The sequence below is a fragment of the Odontomachus brunneus genome, unplaced genomic scaffold (genome assembly GCF_010583005.1).
Source record: "Odontomachus brunneus isolate Ranch 3 - 2012 unplaced genomic scaffold, Obru_v1 Obru_scaffold_013, whole genome shotgun sequence".
Classification (NCBI taxonomy): Eukaryota; Metazoa; Arthropoda; class Insecta; order Hymenoptera; family Formicidae; genus Odontomachus; species Odontomachus brunneus.
Window position 1 is genome coordinate 1,286,143 of NW_022639463.1, and position 14,838 is coordinate 1,300,980.

The window sequence follows — 14,838 nt, forward strand, 5'->3', positions numbered from 1 at the left end:
ATATATATATATATATATATATATATATATATATATATATATATAAGTGAAAGAAAAGAACACGGAAAATATATGTATTTTTATATTAAAATAAAAATTTTTTTTTCAGAAAAAGATATTAATTATATAATTATATTATTAATTATATAATTATATTATTAATTATATACAATTGTAATTAGGATAAGACTTAACCTTCTGAGGACCGGCTATTTTTTTATCGACTTTTTTATTTTAAGAGCTAGAACTTTTTATTTTAAGAGCTAGAGCTTTTTATTTTAAGAGCTTTTTTGTCAATGTCATTAGATTGAATGGGGAAAAAGCTGACACCGCCGTCGCGCCGATATATCGGCTTGCGGTCCTCTAAAGGTTAATATAAGTAAACAACATCAATTAGTACAATAATATTTTATTCTTTCTACATAGATCTACATGGCATTATAACTAATGACACTTTATCATAATAGGAATGTTTTTAGGTACAGAGGATTCGAATGGACCACCATGTAACTCACGTAAATATGTATGTTCATACTAATTTGTAAATTTATAAACGTGCGAATTAGTTCGAGTAGAATACGAAACCTCTCAGCTCACTTGAGAGTTCCGTTGTAATTATGTTATTCATTGCTTCCGTAAATTTGTTGGTAAGCTTGAAATAAGAATTTCCTAGAGCAACCCGTTTTGGTATTTCAGTTTATATCGGGTTTACGTATATCGATTAACTTTATTGGCCCATAGTTTATGTAGGTTAATATTTACATATAAATACATGCATACTTGGGCGAAGATTAGATCTACATTTGTCAGATTATCACCGTCAGAGAGGTACGAACTACTCGCGATATCTCGTGATTATCAAGGATACTCTATTATTGTGTGTTATCACACGTTAAGATAAATGTTATAGGGACGGTTGGACCAACTTGCTGTTTCGGAATTGATCCAAAGTTCCTACTGGTATATAATCACTTGAATAATCCATCACATAAAGATTTAACTAGAAATCTTTCTTTTCAAATTGAGAATCAAGTTGGCGCAATGTGTCCTTTATTATGTATTCTTCCACAGCGATATTTTAACGTTTACGGGTCGTTTTGTGGACTATAGAACTAGGTCCATATTGCTGAGCCTAATCTCGAGCAAAACATGGTTGCCAACGTCGCATCTGATCTTGCAGCGTTTCATCAGAAATCGGATATTATGTATTTCGCCGTCATATCAAAGGCTGTCGTAATGGATTTACGTCTTGTTGAACTGTACAGTGAGTCGAACAAAAATACTCAAAGCTGTTGAAAATTGTACTGTTCTAACAAATCTTTTCTGCACGCTTATAGCTGTTTAAAAAATAAGAAATTTTTTGGGCATTTTGAGATCAATGAAAGTAATAACTCATTCAAAATGGGTTGCTGAGATTCGTGTAAAATTTTTATATTGTCCATTAGTTTTTCAAAAGTTTGAAGTCACGAACAAGTTATTTATTCCCGCCATATTCTCTGTTTACCTTCAAAATAAAAGATTTTGCTACGATCTTTCACGTTTTTTTATTGTTGAGTAACAAACAAAAAAAATTTTAAGGTGCACAAAAGTATGTTGCGGTAACTAATTTTAATGTGCTGCTATTCATCGTCACAATGCATGAATTTATTTACGTATTATCGTATTGAGGCAAAACGCGATTTGCATGAATACTTGCGACGGTACAAGGTTCGACTCGCGCGTCTGCGGTAGAGTTAGATTACTTGAGTTTTAAGTTTAGGTTTTTAACTCAAGGTTCGATTTGTTAATGCGAGTTTAAATTAAGGACAAACTTGATGTTTATTTGCAAAGATCGTAGCATGAATTTGGCCAATTGCGCGGTTGCTAGGGACTCAAAGTACAAGAATGCAGAACATAAAAGAGGCGAGGTCAGCAGTAATATTTTGTACTGCTTTATGTTTGCTGATATTTGAAATTATCGAGAAATATCATTCCCGATAACTGCAGCAACGAGTTCACGAACGAATTGCGATACCTCTACAAGTTCGATAATATTAGGACTGGAGATCAGAATGTGGAAAATATTTTGGCGACGGATGCCAGTATTGGTATTTATTACGGCTCCGTTTATTTGCATTACTTCTATGCAAATTGCTCAGTATAGAGAAAGTTAACCCTTCCAGTTAGTTCGATTTTGATATTTCGAAGTATTTCTTCATTCTTGTTTTGTAATTTCCTTAGTTTAGTTTTAAAAATTAAAAAGATTGTGAGAAACACTTATTTTATCAATTTTAATATTTGTATAGTGGTAGTTTTTTTATTATTTAATAGATTATTAATAACGTACCGTATGTGTGTATGTAAAGTATATCTATTGTATTTATTTATAGCGCATGTTTTCTAAACATTGCATACTGATACACGAAAGTAAAACTTAAACTGATTTCTTGAAAGAGAGAGAAAATTATGGAAAATTGATGTGATTTGTAACACACACGTAGATACTGAAAGGGTTAAAAAACTAATCGAATGAAAAGATTCGACTTGAGATTTTGACTTCTATCATTTTGTTTTTGATACGAAAACACGACGTAATTCATTTTATTTACTGCGTTCATCGAATTAGCAACTCACTTACAAGTCTACATTTAAATAAAAATGAATAGTTAAGCCGAGGAAATAATAAGAAAAACTGCGCGTTAATTACATTACTGATAAAATATATTATTGATATTTGAGACCAGTTCGAATTTATAGACTGTAATAGAGCTATATTTATTAATGCAAACATCGGTAAAACCTGATGAATAGTAGTACATCGAAATTCCTTAAAAAATTAACTAAAAGTAAAGTAAGCGTCTCTCCGATCTTATCTCAGCACTTAAATTTATAAATATAAATATCGCTATATGAACTCTGAGGTGTATGGTAACCTTGGAATTTGGGATAGAGACTGAATTCAAATTTATACAACTTTCACACACAGGACGTATTCGAAACTAAAATATCGTGAACATAATAAATAATACGCGAAATCAATGTACACAATCTATTTGAACCTCTTAGTACTAATCCAAGGGAATTCAGGACGGAAAATCATTAACGCCCCAGAATGTAATATTACGATGTTAAAGTCGCATTAAACGTTATCGAAGCTACATGCCACTTTTGAATCCGCGCGATATGATGGAATTAGAGCGACCAATGTCACGTTCTACAGTTTAGAAATAGGAAGATAAACGTTCCCTATGTATATCGCATAGTTCTCTACTTCCAAGCACAGAATGACTCGTCTTAACCTCAAGATATTACATTCACGACGCAGCCTGAAAAATAATGGATTCGAGAGTCCTTTGTGGCTGCAGTAAGTTGTCATGATCCGTACTGAAGCTTCAGTCTCCCATATACATGGAGTCTACCAGTCGTCGAATCGCAAGCCATAATGTCTGTCATTGCCATAACAAAAGTCACGTCAATCCTTGGAAGACGGCGGGGATTCCCTGCTGTTGTCGCTGGTGAAACTGGACAAACCGAGGCCACCGATCTCGTGGCTAGACGAGCCTGTCGGGGAATTGCTGCTGCTTCTGGCACCGCTCAGAGGCGTCACGTTTGTGCTATCCGCTGGTATCAGACCCTCTTTCATACGCTTTTTCTGTTTCATTCGCCTATTCTGGAACCAGATCTTTACCTGGGTCTCGTTGAGCTGCAGCGCGGACGCGATCTCAATGCGTCTCGCTCGCGTCAGGTACTTATTGAAATGGAACTCCTTCTCCAGCTCGGTGAGTTGCTTATTCGTGAAATTCGTGCGACCGGTGTTATTGAAGCTACCCGGGATTCCGGCCAACGAGCCGACGATACAATTCACTGTTCCACTGGCGGTGGTTGCGTACACCGACGAGCTCGTCCCCGCGGTCGCGCCGCTACCGAACTCGACGTTGGGGTTTGCTTTTGTCGCTGAAACAGATTTATTATTTTTACGATAACAATTGAGTCGTTTTCCTGTGATAGCGAAGCAATTGCATACATACAGAAGATCAATACAGTGGTTGATTTCATTCTGTATTTTTTGGTCAATTTAGAATCAATTTTCCTTCAACAAACTAAATAACTAAAAGTGAAATATTTCTCTTGAGTTTCAAGAATATTAATTTATATCTTTTGCATAATTTAAGATATTTTTTATTGCAATCTTAATCCTTTTAATCTTAACCCTTTGTATATAATATTGAGTCTGTGAGATCCATCGATATTCGATACTCGACATTGATATTCGATTGTTCACTAACTTTCGTAAAAGTGTTGAGAAAATTTCAGAATAATGCAGATTTTTATTTTATTGCGTTACTATTTTATATTTTTCTATGTCTGTGGAAAAAATGTGTCTATCAATATCGATTTTCAACAAAGTTTTAGTAGCTCAAAGTTGTTCAGGTCTCACAGACCCAAATTGTATTGTATATCCTAAAAAATATGACTCTATACAGAACGTTAATTTAAATTTAGCTATTGGACATGTGGAAAAGATTTTTCACCAATGACAAATGAACAAATTTACTTGAGATATTTTTGCAAATGTTAATCGATTAATCTAAAAACATTCTATAATAAGAGACATAAAATGTTTTCTGGCAAAATAATTGACTAAATACGACGCGACCTTCTCATTGAATGAAAACAATTGTGCTGTTTCCAATTTCGACGTAGCTTTCTAAGCAGAGCGCGTAACAGACGTAGATGCAATATGTGTCGAATTAAGATCAAGTCAAATCCTTTAAGCGACAGTTTGCCGGCCATAACAGCTGGTCACTACTCTAGGAACAGTTTTAGGGATGACCTGTGCAAAGCTGAATGGACGGTAGGGTTGAACCCTAATTCTGGATCAAATTGCATCAGCTGTAGGAAAAACATCCGAGGTCGTAACGTTGTTACGCAAAATTTGTATTTTGTCTTGCTTTACCACTGTTAATAGTTCGTAATTAACCTCATCAATTTCTAATTTCTGCCACCATCTTCAGTATTCAAAATAATTTTGAGAATTATTCTCAAATCATGGAGCCCAAGTTATCGTAATCTCCGTCAATATTTCTGCCGTGCCAAGGAAAAAAGGTTAAGTCACATTTTTAAGAAAAATGTGTTTTTATACTAATAGATCAAAATTCATTTTTTCAAAATTCATTTCTTTCGTGACAAAGAACTATATCTAACTATATTGACAAAAACTAAAAATTATTATTATTTATTGATTTATTATGAAATAAAAACGGATTAACTTTAGGTAAAAGTTTTTGCGATTTTTTTTTTCTTATATTTTCAAAAAGCGTTTCGAGTAGTAAATATTTAAAAAATTAATTTTTTATTGCAGAATAAAAAAAGCGTATCCGATTTATCCAATATATACTTTTCATAAAGATTCACTTTTCCATTACGATTCTCTAAGCAGTTTTCGTCGATTTTCTCAGTTTAAAAGCAAATGTAATTAACCACTTTTTTCCTTAGCATGGCAGATTCAATATCCGATCGTACTGTTTTATCGCGTCGATATAAATTTGGTTTGACAGATAATGCAATTAAAATATCGCGAAAACAAAAACAGCGCGTTTTGACAGAAGGATGGGGGTACATTATGAAAATTACATTGTTATTTAGACTATAGTATGTAGCAGTCAATTTACTTAATGGCAGGGGATGAACGAAACTGTCAAGCCACCGCCTTAAAGTCACGTCTTCCCCATTATGTACATTTTCCTTCGATATTTCCACCTTCTTTCTTCGATATTTTTATAATACATTTTCTGTTCTAAGAAATTACTTTCTTTGGCCATCTGCAAAAGGTAGCTTACTCTATTCCTATTTAGTATACATTACACACATGCGATACAAGATACTTGTGTATGTAAAGTGTCTGTATATGTATACCCGTGTGTAAATGTGGGTGTGTGAGACTTTCACGAATTTCCTAATATAAACGGAAAGATCAGTCACTTATACCTGGAGTCCTGAACTTAGCCTGCGGCCATTAAGCTTACGCTTTTCCAAGCCGAATAATAAACTTGGACAAGTTCTATTAGGCGTGCCAGTGCCAGATACAATGAAATGTTTCTCGTTTCCGCGACTCATTCATCAATTTAGCACTTTAACAGGGGGACCGGCTGCGATGTCGTTGATTTTCTATACTAACCTTCTTCGGGAACGAGGCGTTGTATTAATGCAACGTAGAAGAGATATCTTCAGACTCCGATAAATTATACGACAGTGTTGCCGATATATTTATGCACAAAGATTTGTGTGTATAAGTAAAAGATATTTCAATTTTTTTATTAATAAAGGTCATTAAATGAAAAAAAAAAAGAAAAACAGATATTTTCTCATGCATTCATGATGCAGAATTATATTATAAGCACAAATCGAATACCTTTATCCCAATAATGTTACCTTAACGTCATATTGTGTGTAGAAATTAATAGCTATGTAAAGTACCTAATTCTGGGAACATTTGCCTCGTGTATACGATATTGAGAAAGTGGGAAGGAGGAAAGGATTGGTGTAAAGGGGCGTACCATGAGAGGCCAGGATCCTTAATAACGCTGAGTCAAGGGAGGCGTCGACGCTTCTAATTATCTTCTATAAGAGATGTAGATGCTCCTTCAGAGCCACCTTTTGCTTTACTATGATTATATCGTTACTACTAAATCTCCTGTAATATCGTGTTGTAAAGAGCCTAATTAATCATGATGTGAGTCGTCAGATAAATTTCTCAAGTGGGGGATGTTGCGAAAAATTTATTTAATAACGTGCAGTATTTAAGATACACATATATACATGCCATTATGTACAATGTGTGTGTGTGTGTGGTAATATATATTAATATGTATGATTTATTAAAATTCCCCTTATGCATGTATTCTTGAATAAAAATTCTCACAGTATGTGGACACCGCAAGTGTTTTAAACTGCAGGCCGTTGAATTAAGTCAAGAAACGATGCATATATTTATTTAGGAACTTAGGTAGCTGGCGTTGATGCATATAATCCAGATATTAGATACAAATCAAACACAGCTGGACCCTCGATATAGCGGTATCTACGTTTTGCGTCACGAAAGAGAATTCTTATGTATCACGACTAAGAGTGAAATTCCGGGATTACATTCGTTGCGCAGATTGTGCACGTATCGATCGGAGCCCAGAAAATTCTGTGAATTAGGAAAGGCATCAGCGCGCCCGTATCTATCCTTCCTGTAACATAATACACTAGCATCCTACGTTCTTCTGTATGCGTTTGCCATCATCCTTTCTTGCGTCCATGAGACGCCCCCACAGCTTTTAGCCTTTGAATAATATTTGAATTGCGTAATGTTCCTTGAAAGGGGAAGCTGTCGACGTATAAGAACACGCACAAGAGCAGATAATCCTATGTGGTCGAGAGATTGACTTTGCTAGTAGCTGTTGTTTTTTCGTTAGACGTAAGGTAATATCATTGCTACAAGAGAATCCGAAAATTTTGTCATCTCTCATCCATCCTCGCTCTAACACAGCTACTCTCTCTCTCTCTTTAAAGCCTTTCTCAATTCGTGGCGTATCAAACACGATCAAATCATTGGATATATACATCTACACTTGAGTCAATCGTTTCCTCTTCCTTATTTCCTCATATTTTAGTGTTCCTCGTTTTTCCAGCGACGTGTCTTTCTCCTTTTTTTCACCGTAAGGATTTTGATAAATGGTAATATTAAGTCAGGCGTAATTTAATCGAACGGTTCCTTTGAACGAAAGGTACGTTGGCGTGCATACGGTTGGAAACTACACAATTAAGTATCGTATACTCCCATCACGCACGTACGGCTTATGCGTATGCGTGCTTCGAAGCATTACGTATGCGTTTTTATTTAATATCAAAAATCTCGCAATTTGCTTAAAATCAGCAATTATGCAATGCGATACATGTACATACAAGCAACAATTGTAGCGTAATTTTATGTGTATATCCGTTTAGTATTATGTTATATTCGTCGATGTCGTTGTGAAGCCGAAACGGATAGTATCTTAAATATTATTAATATGCATGTATGTGAATACATCGCTAAACACAGTAATGTATTTATTGTATAATTAATATTGTACTAGTATCGTGCATACTTTTCTTGTATAATCAATTGCATTACTGTGGAAGGTATATCAACATTTTTTTACTATACTTAGTTCTTATCACAGCTATAAATGCTGTTATTAAGCTTACTATTGCTGAGTTTCATTGTGACGCACAAGCTCTTTCGTTATGTGTATTCACAATCTTTCTTTGCAGTTACAAATATATATTATATACAGGATTGAGCAAATACGTGTATTTAAAAGTATCTGAAATACATATTTAAATTTAAATTACGCCTCTTACCGCCGATTTATATTAAGTAATAATTAATTACAAAGTTAAAGATACTTAATCATTTGCTATTTAAATACTGTATTTAAATAAGACACATATTTAGATATATCATATATATTTTATATATATCTTAGATACTTACAAATATGTATTTGCCCAACCCTGATCATATACATATTTACATATGAAAATGTAAAATAAAAATTGAAGACACAATTTCAATGAAATCCGATTTCGGCGTTGGATACTCGCGAAAATAATTATTTTGTGTTTACAAACAAGACTTATCTGTGGAGTATCAATGAAATTTTCCAAACCACCTGACCCGCCTGCGAAATTTTCGTCGGGGATATCTATCTACTCGGTTTATCGCATGCGAGAACTGACAAAACGATTTCGTCGGCACAGTTCCTTCCATTCGCAACCCCTTGTCAGTCATCGTCGTGCCCCGCCGGTCGCGTTGATTTCAGCATTATGATAGGTAATATCCTGAGTCACAGTCGAGTACGAAAAGGCAACGTTGTGTACCATAACGGCGTACATAGAAGGGCTGCGTGCAGCACGTTCGACATTCACACTCCGGGTTCCCCCGTAGGCGTTCGTGTGTATGCACATTCGTGAGTATGCCCGAAGCATTTCCCACTGAAATTAAGCCCAGCACGACACCTCGCGGGAGTTGTCGATAAGTTTCACGCGCTTTCTTCGCAACAACCCGCTTCGAGTCTTGGCACAGGTGCTGTTGTTTCCTCCAAGGGGGTGGTTTTTTCGTTACGTTCATCACTCGATAATTGGGGTTTCATGTCAGTACGTGAGACGTGAGAGAACCCGCCATCGGTGACATAATTATCCGTATGCACACGCCGGAAAAGAAAATCAATAAAGAAATTGGACCGTTGGACAGTTCTTACTAGTCCAATTTTTTCGCTCGCACGAGAAGAGAGAAGCGTTTATTAGTTCATATAGCGGCGCCGTAGTTACGGGCGAAAGTAACATGTAAATACCGTCCACGGTGTCTGTAATTGAGCCACGCGGAGGAAGATTACGAACGCCCAGCCGTCGACGAAGCAGCGCGGAAATGAAAATCACCATGAGGCGAGACACGTGGGCAGCGTTGGCAGCGGTTGTTGGAGTCCGGCCGAGCGGATCTGTCGGGCCGCGCTTGGACGGCTAGCGTCGCGGTGCGATGAGGTACGGGCAGGAGGAGGGTGCGGAGGAGGGTCAGTTGCTGCCAGGGTTGTTGCGGGATCCGGGGTTGCCGGGTTCGGCGGGTGGCAGCCCGGGTGGAAACACGCGAACGATCCTCTGATCCCCTCGCGAGATATCGGCCACTCACTCACGCGTCCGCCGGCGACCCTAGTGGAGCGGCGCGCAACATGCCCAGCCAGTTGTTCGACTCTACCCACAATCTCTGCCCTCTTTGTCCCTCGCCACCGCCACTCTCTCTTTCTTTCGTGCTCGACTTTCTTCCTCTTCCTCTTTCGACCCGGGCATGCCTGCCTCTACCTTCGCCTCTGTCCCGCTTCTTTCCCCGTTTATCCGACGCGTCTCTCTATCTTCGACCGCGGCTCCGTGCTCTTTTTTTTCCTCCCTACACACGTATCCCTGTACTCTGTCCGTCGCCTTTCCTTCACTTTCTCTTTCTATCGCACGTCTCGCTCTCGTCTCGTTTTATTTCCTCCACTGTCGTTGTCTCGGTCTCTCCCAAGTTCAGGGCTGATGTGCGTGCCCGGCGACGCCCTGCTTTGTAAATTAAGTCCCACGGGATAGCTTGATCGGTGATTTTCTGCAGATTTTACATTTAACAAGTGCATATTGCCTTTGCTGGGTCAACCCCGCATCCTATATTTTAGCGAATTGTGGCTATATCACAGTTGCACTTGTGAGGTAATGCATACTTCGCGTTAGCCTTGTGCTCTCTCATAAGAAACAACTAATAGCGCCATTAGCACAAACTGGGCAATTTCTACATCAGACACCTGGATATTTACTCAAATTCGCGCGCGGGTATTGCTTGTTTACTACCCGAACTAACTGAGTGCAGGCACGCGGAACCAAAAATCGCAGGTAACACTCCGGATAATACCCATTTAGCATTTGTTATTGATTTTCACAACAGCTAATTTCGCATCAACTGCTTTCGTCTTTTATTTTTTTAAAGCAATATGCATTAATCTCTATACTCGAGCATCCGAAGAATACCCTAAAGACTTGGGTACCTGGATAGTAACAGAGTTGTAGGTAGCTAGATATGGATACTACTAATACATAGAAATTCATTTGTATGAAAGTTATGTGCAAATAAATACTGTTGCAATAAAGTTTACGGGGCGATCTTTAATGATTATAAGAATCCTTCACGTATGGAAACTTACATAAATATTGTACATCCTTTATTTATAGAGAATCCAATGAACTTTAAGGTATATTTTTACATATGGAAGTATATGTATATATCTGCACACACAGCATTATACTTGACAAATTTTCCAGTATTTATATTTATATGTTACACGACGTAGGATAATATAGTCAGCTACATCTAAATGTGTAGACAGGACGTAAGGGAGCTAACAAGTCGCCGGTGAGCTTTAGCCTTTGAGAAGAGAGTTCTGTCGTAATGCCGTCCTTGCATATATTTAGTCTAGGCGTTGATAACGACATGCATATTTTAAGTCGGCCTAAAAGGCGATAGTCTTCAAGGAAGCAACTTAACCCTGTGAGAAGTAAACTATGAGAAGACATTTTCTCGATAAAATTTTGTTCCATATTTTCTATAAGTAAACAGATATAGATATGTTTATCTAGGATTTCCTTCTGATAAAATTTAATAAAAATTTATACAATTGTTAGTACTAGTATATAAAAGCTTTACGTTATATTAAAAACTTTATATATGATCACTATGCACTATTAAGTGTTACCCATTATAGTTATTATGATACTAAGCCTTATTAATCATATGTTAATATTATTAGCGATATTTTTAGATACTTTCAAGGCAGACAAAACCAGGGGACTCCCATAGGAATATACGAAATTTTCCATTTTACCATGACGAAAGTATGAAATTATTACTGCTGTGTTACGAAGAGGGACGTTCGTTTGTTTCGTTTCTTCTCGCGCGGTATTGCCAATCTCGCTATTGAGTATAGAGAAAAGAAATCGAGTTTAGTATGATAGATTGGGCGGGTTGACAGCATCACGACGGTCTTTCCGTCTCCTGTCTCGCTCCAATCTTAACTAAGGGTGGTCCACACCGGGTGCGTCCCCATAGAGACCCTCTATTCTGGACCCCCTGAAGCACGTTGCAGAGGCATGGAGGGAAAAAGGAACGCTATTGTAAGTTCTCGTCCAACCAAAAAAGTTAACCAACCAAAATCTATCGAAATAGCCCCACCACTCTGCTCCGCCCATCTCGTTATTTCTCTCGAATTTTTCGTGTTATAACGATCACGTTGCGTGCTGTAACACTTTCATCAATTCTAAATGTAGCCATGTTTAATTAATTGTACGAACTACATCTTGTTAAAAATTATCACTTATGTATTTAATGGTTTAAATAATGCGCTTACTACATAGTGTGTGAGATTGTTTAAAAATGAGGTAGTTTCCATTTCTATTTCTTATATTGGCATACAGATAACGTATATGCAGCTGCAAAGTGCAGTCGTTTAAAAATAGATTAAAATGCATATTTTCACTTTAAATTATAGCTATTATAGGAGATACTGCGTATAGTAGTTGTTACAAAGAATGCTACAAAAATGTCATAAAAATGTAATCACGAAACACTATAAAATTACATCTATAACAACAAATTGTAGTTGTAGGAGAGGTTTTGTCTAGAAAAATTGGATTGTACGTGATGTATTAGAAAAACATCAAGATGTAACAGAAGTAAAAAGAGAGGGGTTAAATGGGGGTGACAAAGTTTCATTTCGTCGGTTTGCATGTTCCGCTGCAATAAACGTCAGTCCCTCTAGTGCCTACGCTGGCGTTATTAATTCGATTATAATGAGCTATTAAGTGAAACGCTGGTAATCCTGACAAGCTCCATCCAACGACTAAGCTCGCACTCACTCTCTGAGTTAGAAGATTGCAGGGAGCACCGCGGCTGTTAAGCAAATTAGTGTGAAGTTAGGGGAACCGTTCCGACCTTTTTAGGCATTATTTTCAGTGGGCTACACTACGTCGCTTTTATGGTCATCAACTCGACATTGAATTAAGTTGTTTCCCTGACTAGTATTTTTAAACTAAGCTGTTAAACTTTGCAGTCGTATTTCTTCATAAATTTTAGGACAATATTTTTTTAATGAAAATGCCGGGATGTTAATAGTCTCTCGATTACAAGCGATTTATTGATGTTGGCGTAATATTTTAATTGAGTTGAATTGTGTGTTTGAACGACTACAATTGAGGAATATTAACTAAAATATTCTCTCAAAAACTATGCTGTATAATTTATAGGAAAAATAGATAACGAAGATATTTATATCCTAATAAACAAGGAAATAAACAAGTGTCATGTTTTCCTCTTAATTGAGATATTGAGTTTTTATTCACACGCAAATACACTTGTTTAATAAATGAATTATCTTATCAGCGTCACGAATTAATCTGATAAATTTGAGTGCAAGACGGTTCTACTTAATCGTGAATCTTATCTGTTAATGTTTCCGCTACTATTGTACAATCTAAATCCCGTAATACGTCATTTGTACATGTAAAGATTATGGATTGGGATTCTACATTCACAGTATTTATAAACACGTTTATGTATAATCCCGCAGCTTATGATATCCTACACGTGAGAGAACAGTTTTTATTATTTTCCTGCGATTTAAATCTCTCTTATCTGAAGATTTTCGCATAAACAAATATCATGCAATTCAAATTTTTAGGTACATATATTCAAATATTTAATATATAATATACAGCAAAAAGTGCACAATAAGATTGCATTTAATATCATTTAACAATAAAATTTTCAATTGTTTAAGTAGAAGTATATATAGATATGCGGTGAATTTAGTTTGAAATGCATATTTTGTGTAACATTGGAACACATTGATACAACAAGCGAGTTTTTTGTATCCAAATAATTGATTGTACAAGAAATTAAAATATTTTTTGTCGCTTCTTTTCTGCAATCTTATCTATTGAATGTGTGATTATCGTATAGCTGTAAACGAAAGTCGAATTGTAAAGTAAGATAACACGTGAGATGAGATAAGTTTCCACATATTTCCCACAAATATCTTGTTAGAAATGTTCTTTATCACTGAATCAATATGTGTTGTGTTTAACATTATAATAAATTATAATAAAATTGTAAGTAATAATGCAAGTCTCTCTTATTGTATTCATTTATAATATTAATTATATTATAATCATTTTTTGTAAAAAATATTATGTGCATTGATAATAAATTTAAAGAGAAATTTCAAAATTATAGAGAAGAGAATATTATTTAATCGCTTGCGTGCTAACTTTTAAGATGGCTCATAAATTTAATAAATTGAATTTAGTTTCTTAAAACGATCTAAATTTAAATCATATAATTTAGTTAACACTTCAGAGACATGTAAATTTTTCAGCATTTCTGAATCACTTTAATATCGCTAAAAAATGGTTTAGACAGCATATACCCACGTGTTCAGAATTAGAATACTAAAAAGACGTGTCGAAGTTAAAGGTTAAAGATATGTACGAAAATCTTGATGAGATATACGAAAAGAAATGTAGTAGCAAATCGCAAATTGCGTATATGATTAATGATTAGAGAGCGAATCGAGATTATGTGTCACGTTTTATTAATTCTGATATATACAGATCGTTTGAGAGTCAACTATCTCAGTGATCACCAAGTAGCATGTTACATTTTGCTTCTGACAAATTGTCTGCCTTGTTTATTAATCTTATCTTTTTAGACAGGCGTGCATTCTTTGGTCATTTCGTACAATTCGAAACTTATAACTTTATCATATTAACCAATGTTGGTTCGTTTAGCAAAATAATGTCATTCTTGTTTTGCCATTATAGTGGCTTTCTGCTTATGTCAAAATTTTGTTTTGATAAGTTTAGTTCTACATTACTTAGAAAATAATTAATTTTTGAATATAATTTCATGAAGAAACAGAAATCGTAGAATATGTGATAATTGAGGTTAATTGAATATTATCTTCATAAGAATTGTTGATCTCTTTCTTTCTCTCAAACCTCTCTTCGATGTTAGTCTAGTGTAACATCAATGTGCTGAATTTATGTAAAGTGCTCTCAACGAGTCCCGATTGGATTAAATTGTGCTTCCAGGAACTGAGGTTCCTTATTGCCTTGTTAGAGATCAGCGGATAAACGTTCTTTATGTGTTTTGAATGAGTCTTCTAATCGTTAAAAGAGAGAAAGAGGGGGAGAGAGAAAGGGAGAGAGAGAGAGAGAGAGAGAGAGAGAGAGAGAGAGAGAGAGAGAGAGAGAGAG

General features: G+C 35.8%; 1 protein-coding gene across 1 annotated transcript in view; it reads right to left on the bottom strand.

Moving 5' to 3' along the window:
• Window positions 1–444: 444 nt before the first annotated feature.
• Window positions 445–14,838, bottom strand: part of LOC116841099 (homeobox protein Hox-B1a-like) — a 16,728-nt gene continuing 2,334 nt past the window's right edge. Inside the window, exon 2 of the mRNA XM_032808639.1 lies at window positions 445–3,933. Within this exon, the coding sequence (XP_032664530.1) occupies window positions 3,452–3,933 (482 nt within the window). The 3' untranslated portion in view covers window positions 445–3,451. The remainder of the gene's footprint in view (window positions 3,934–14,838) is intronic.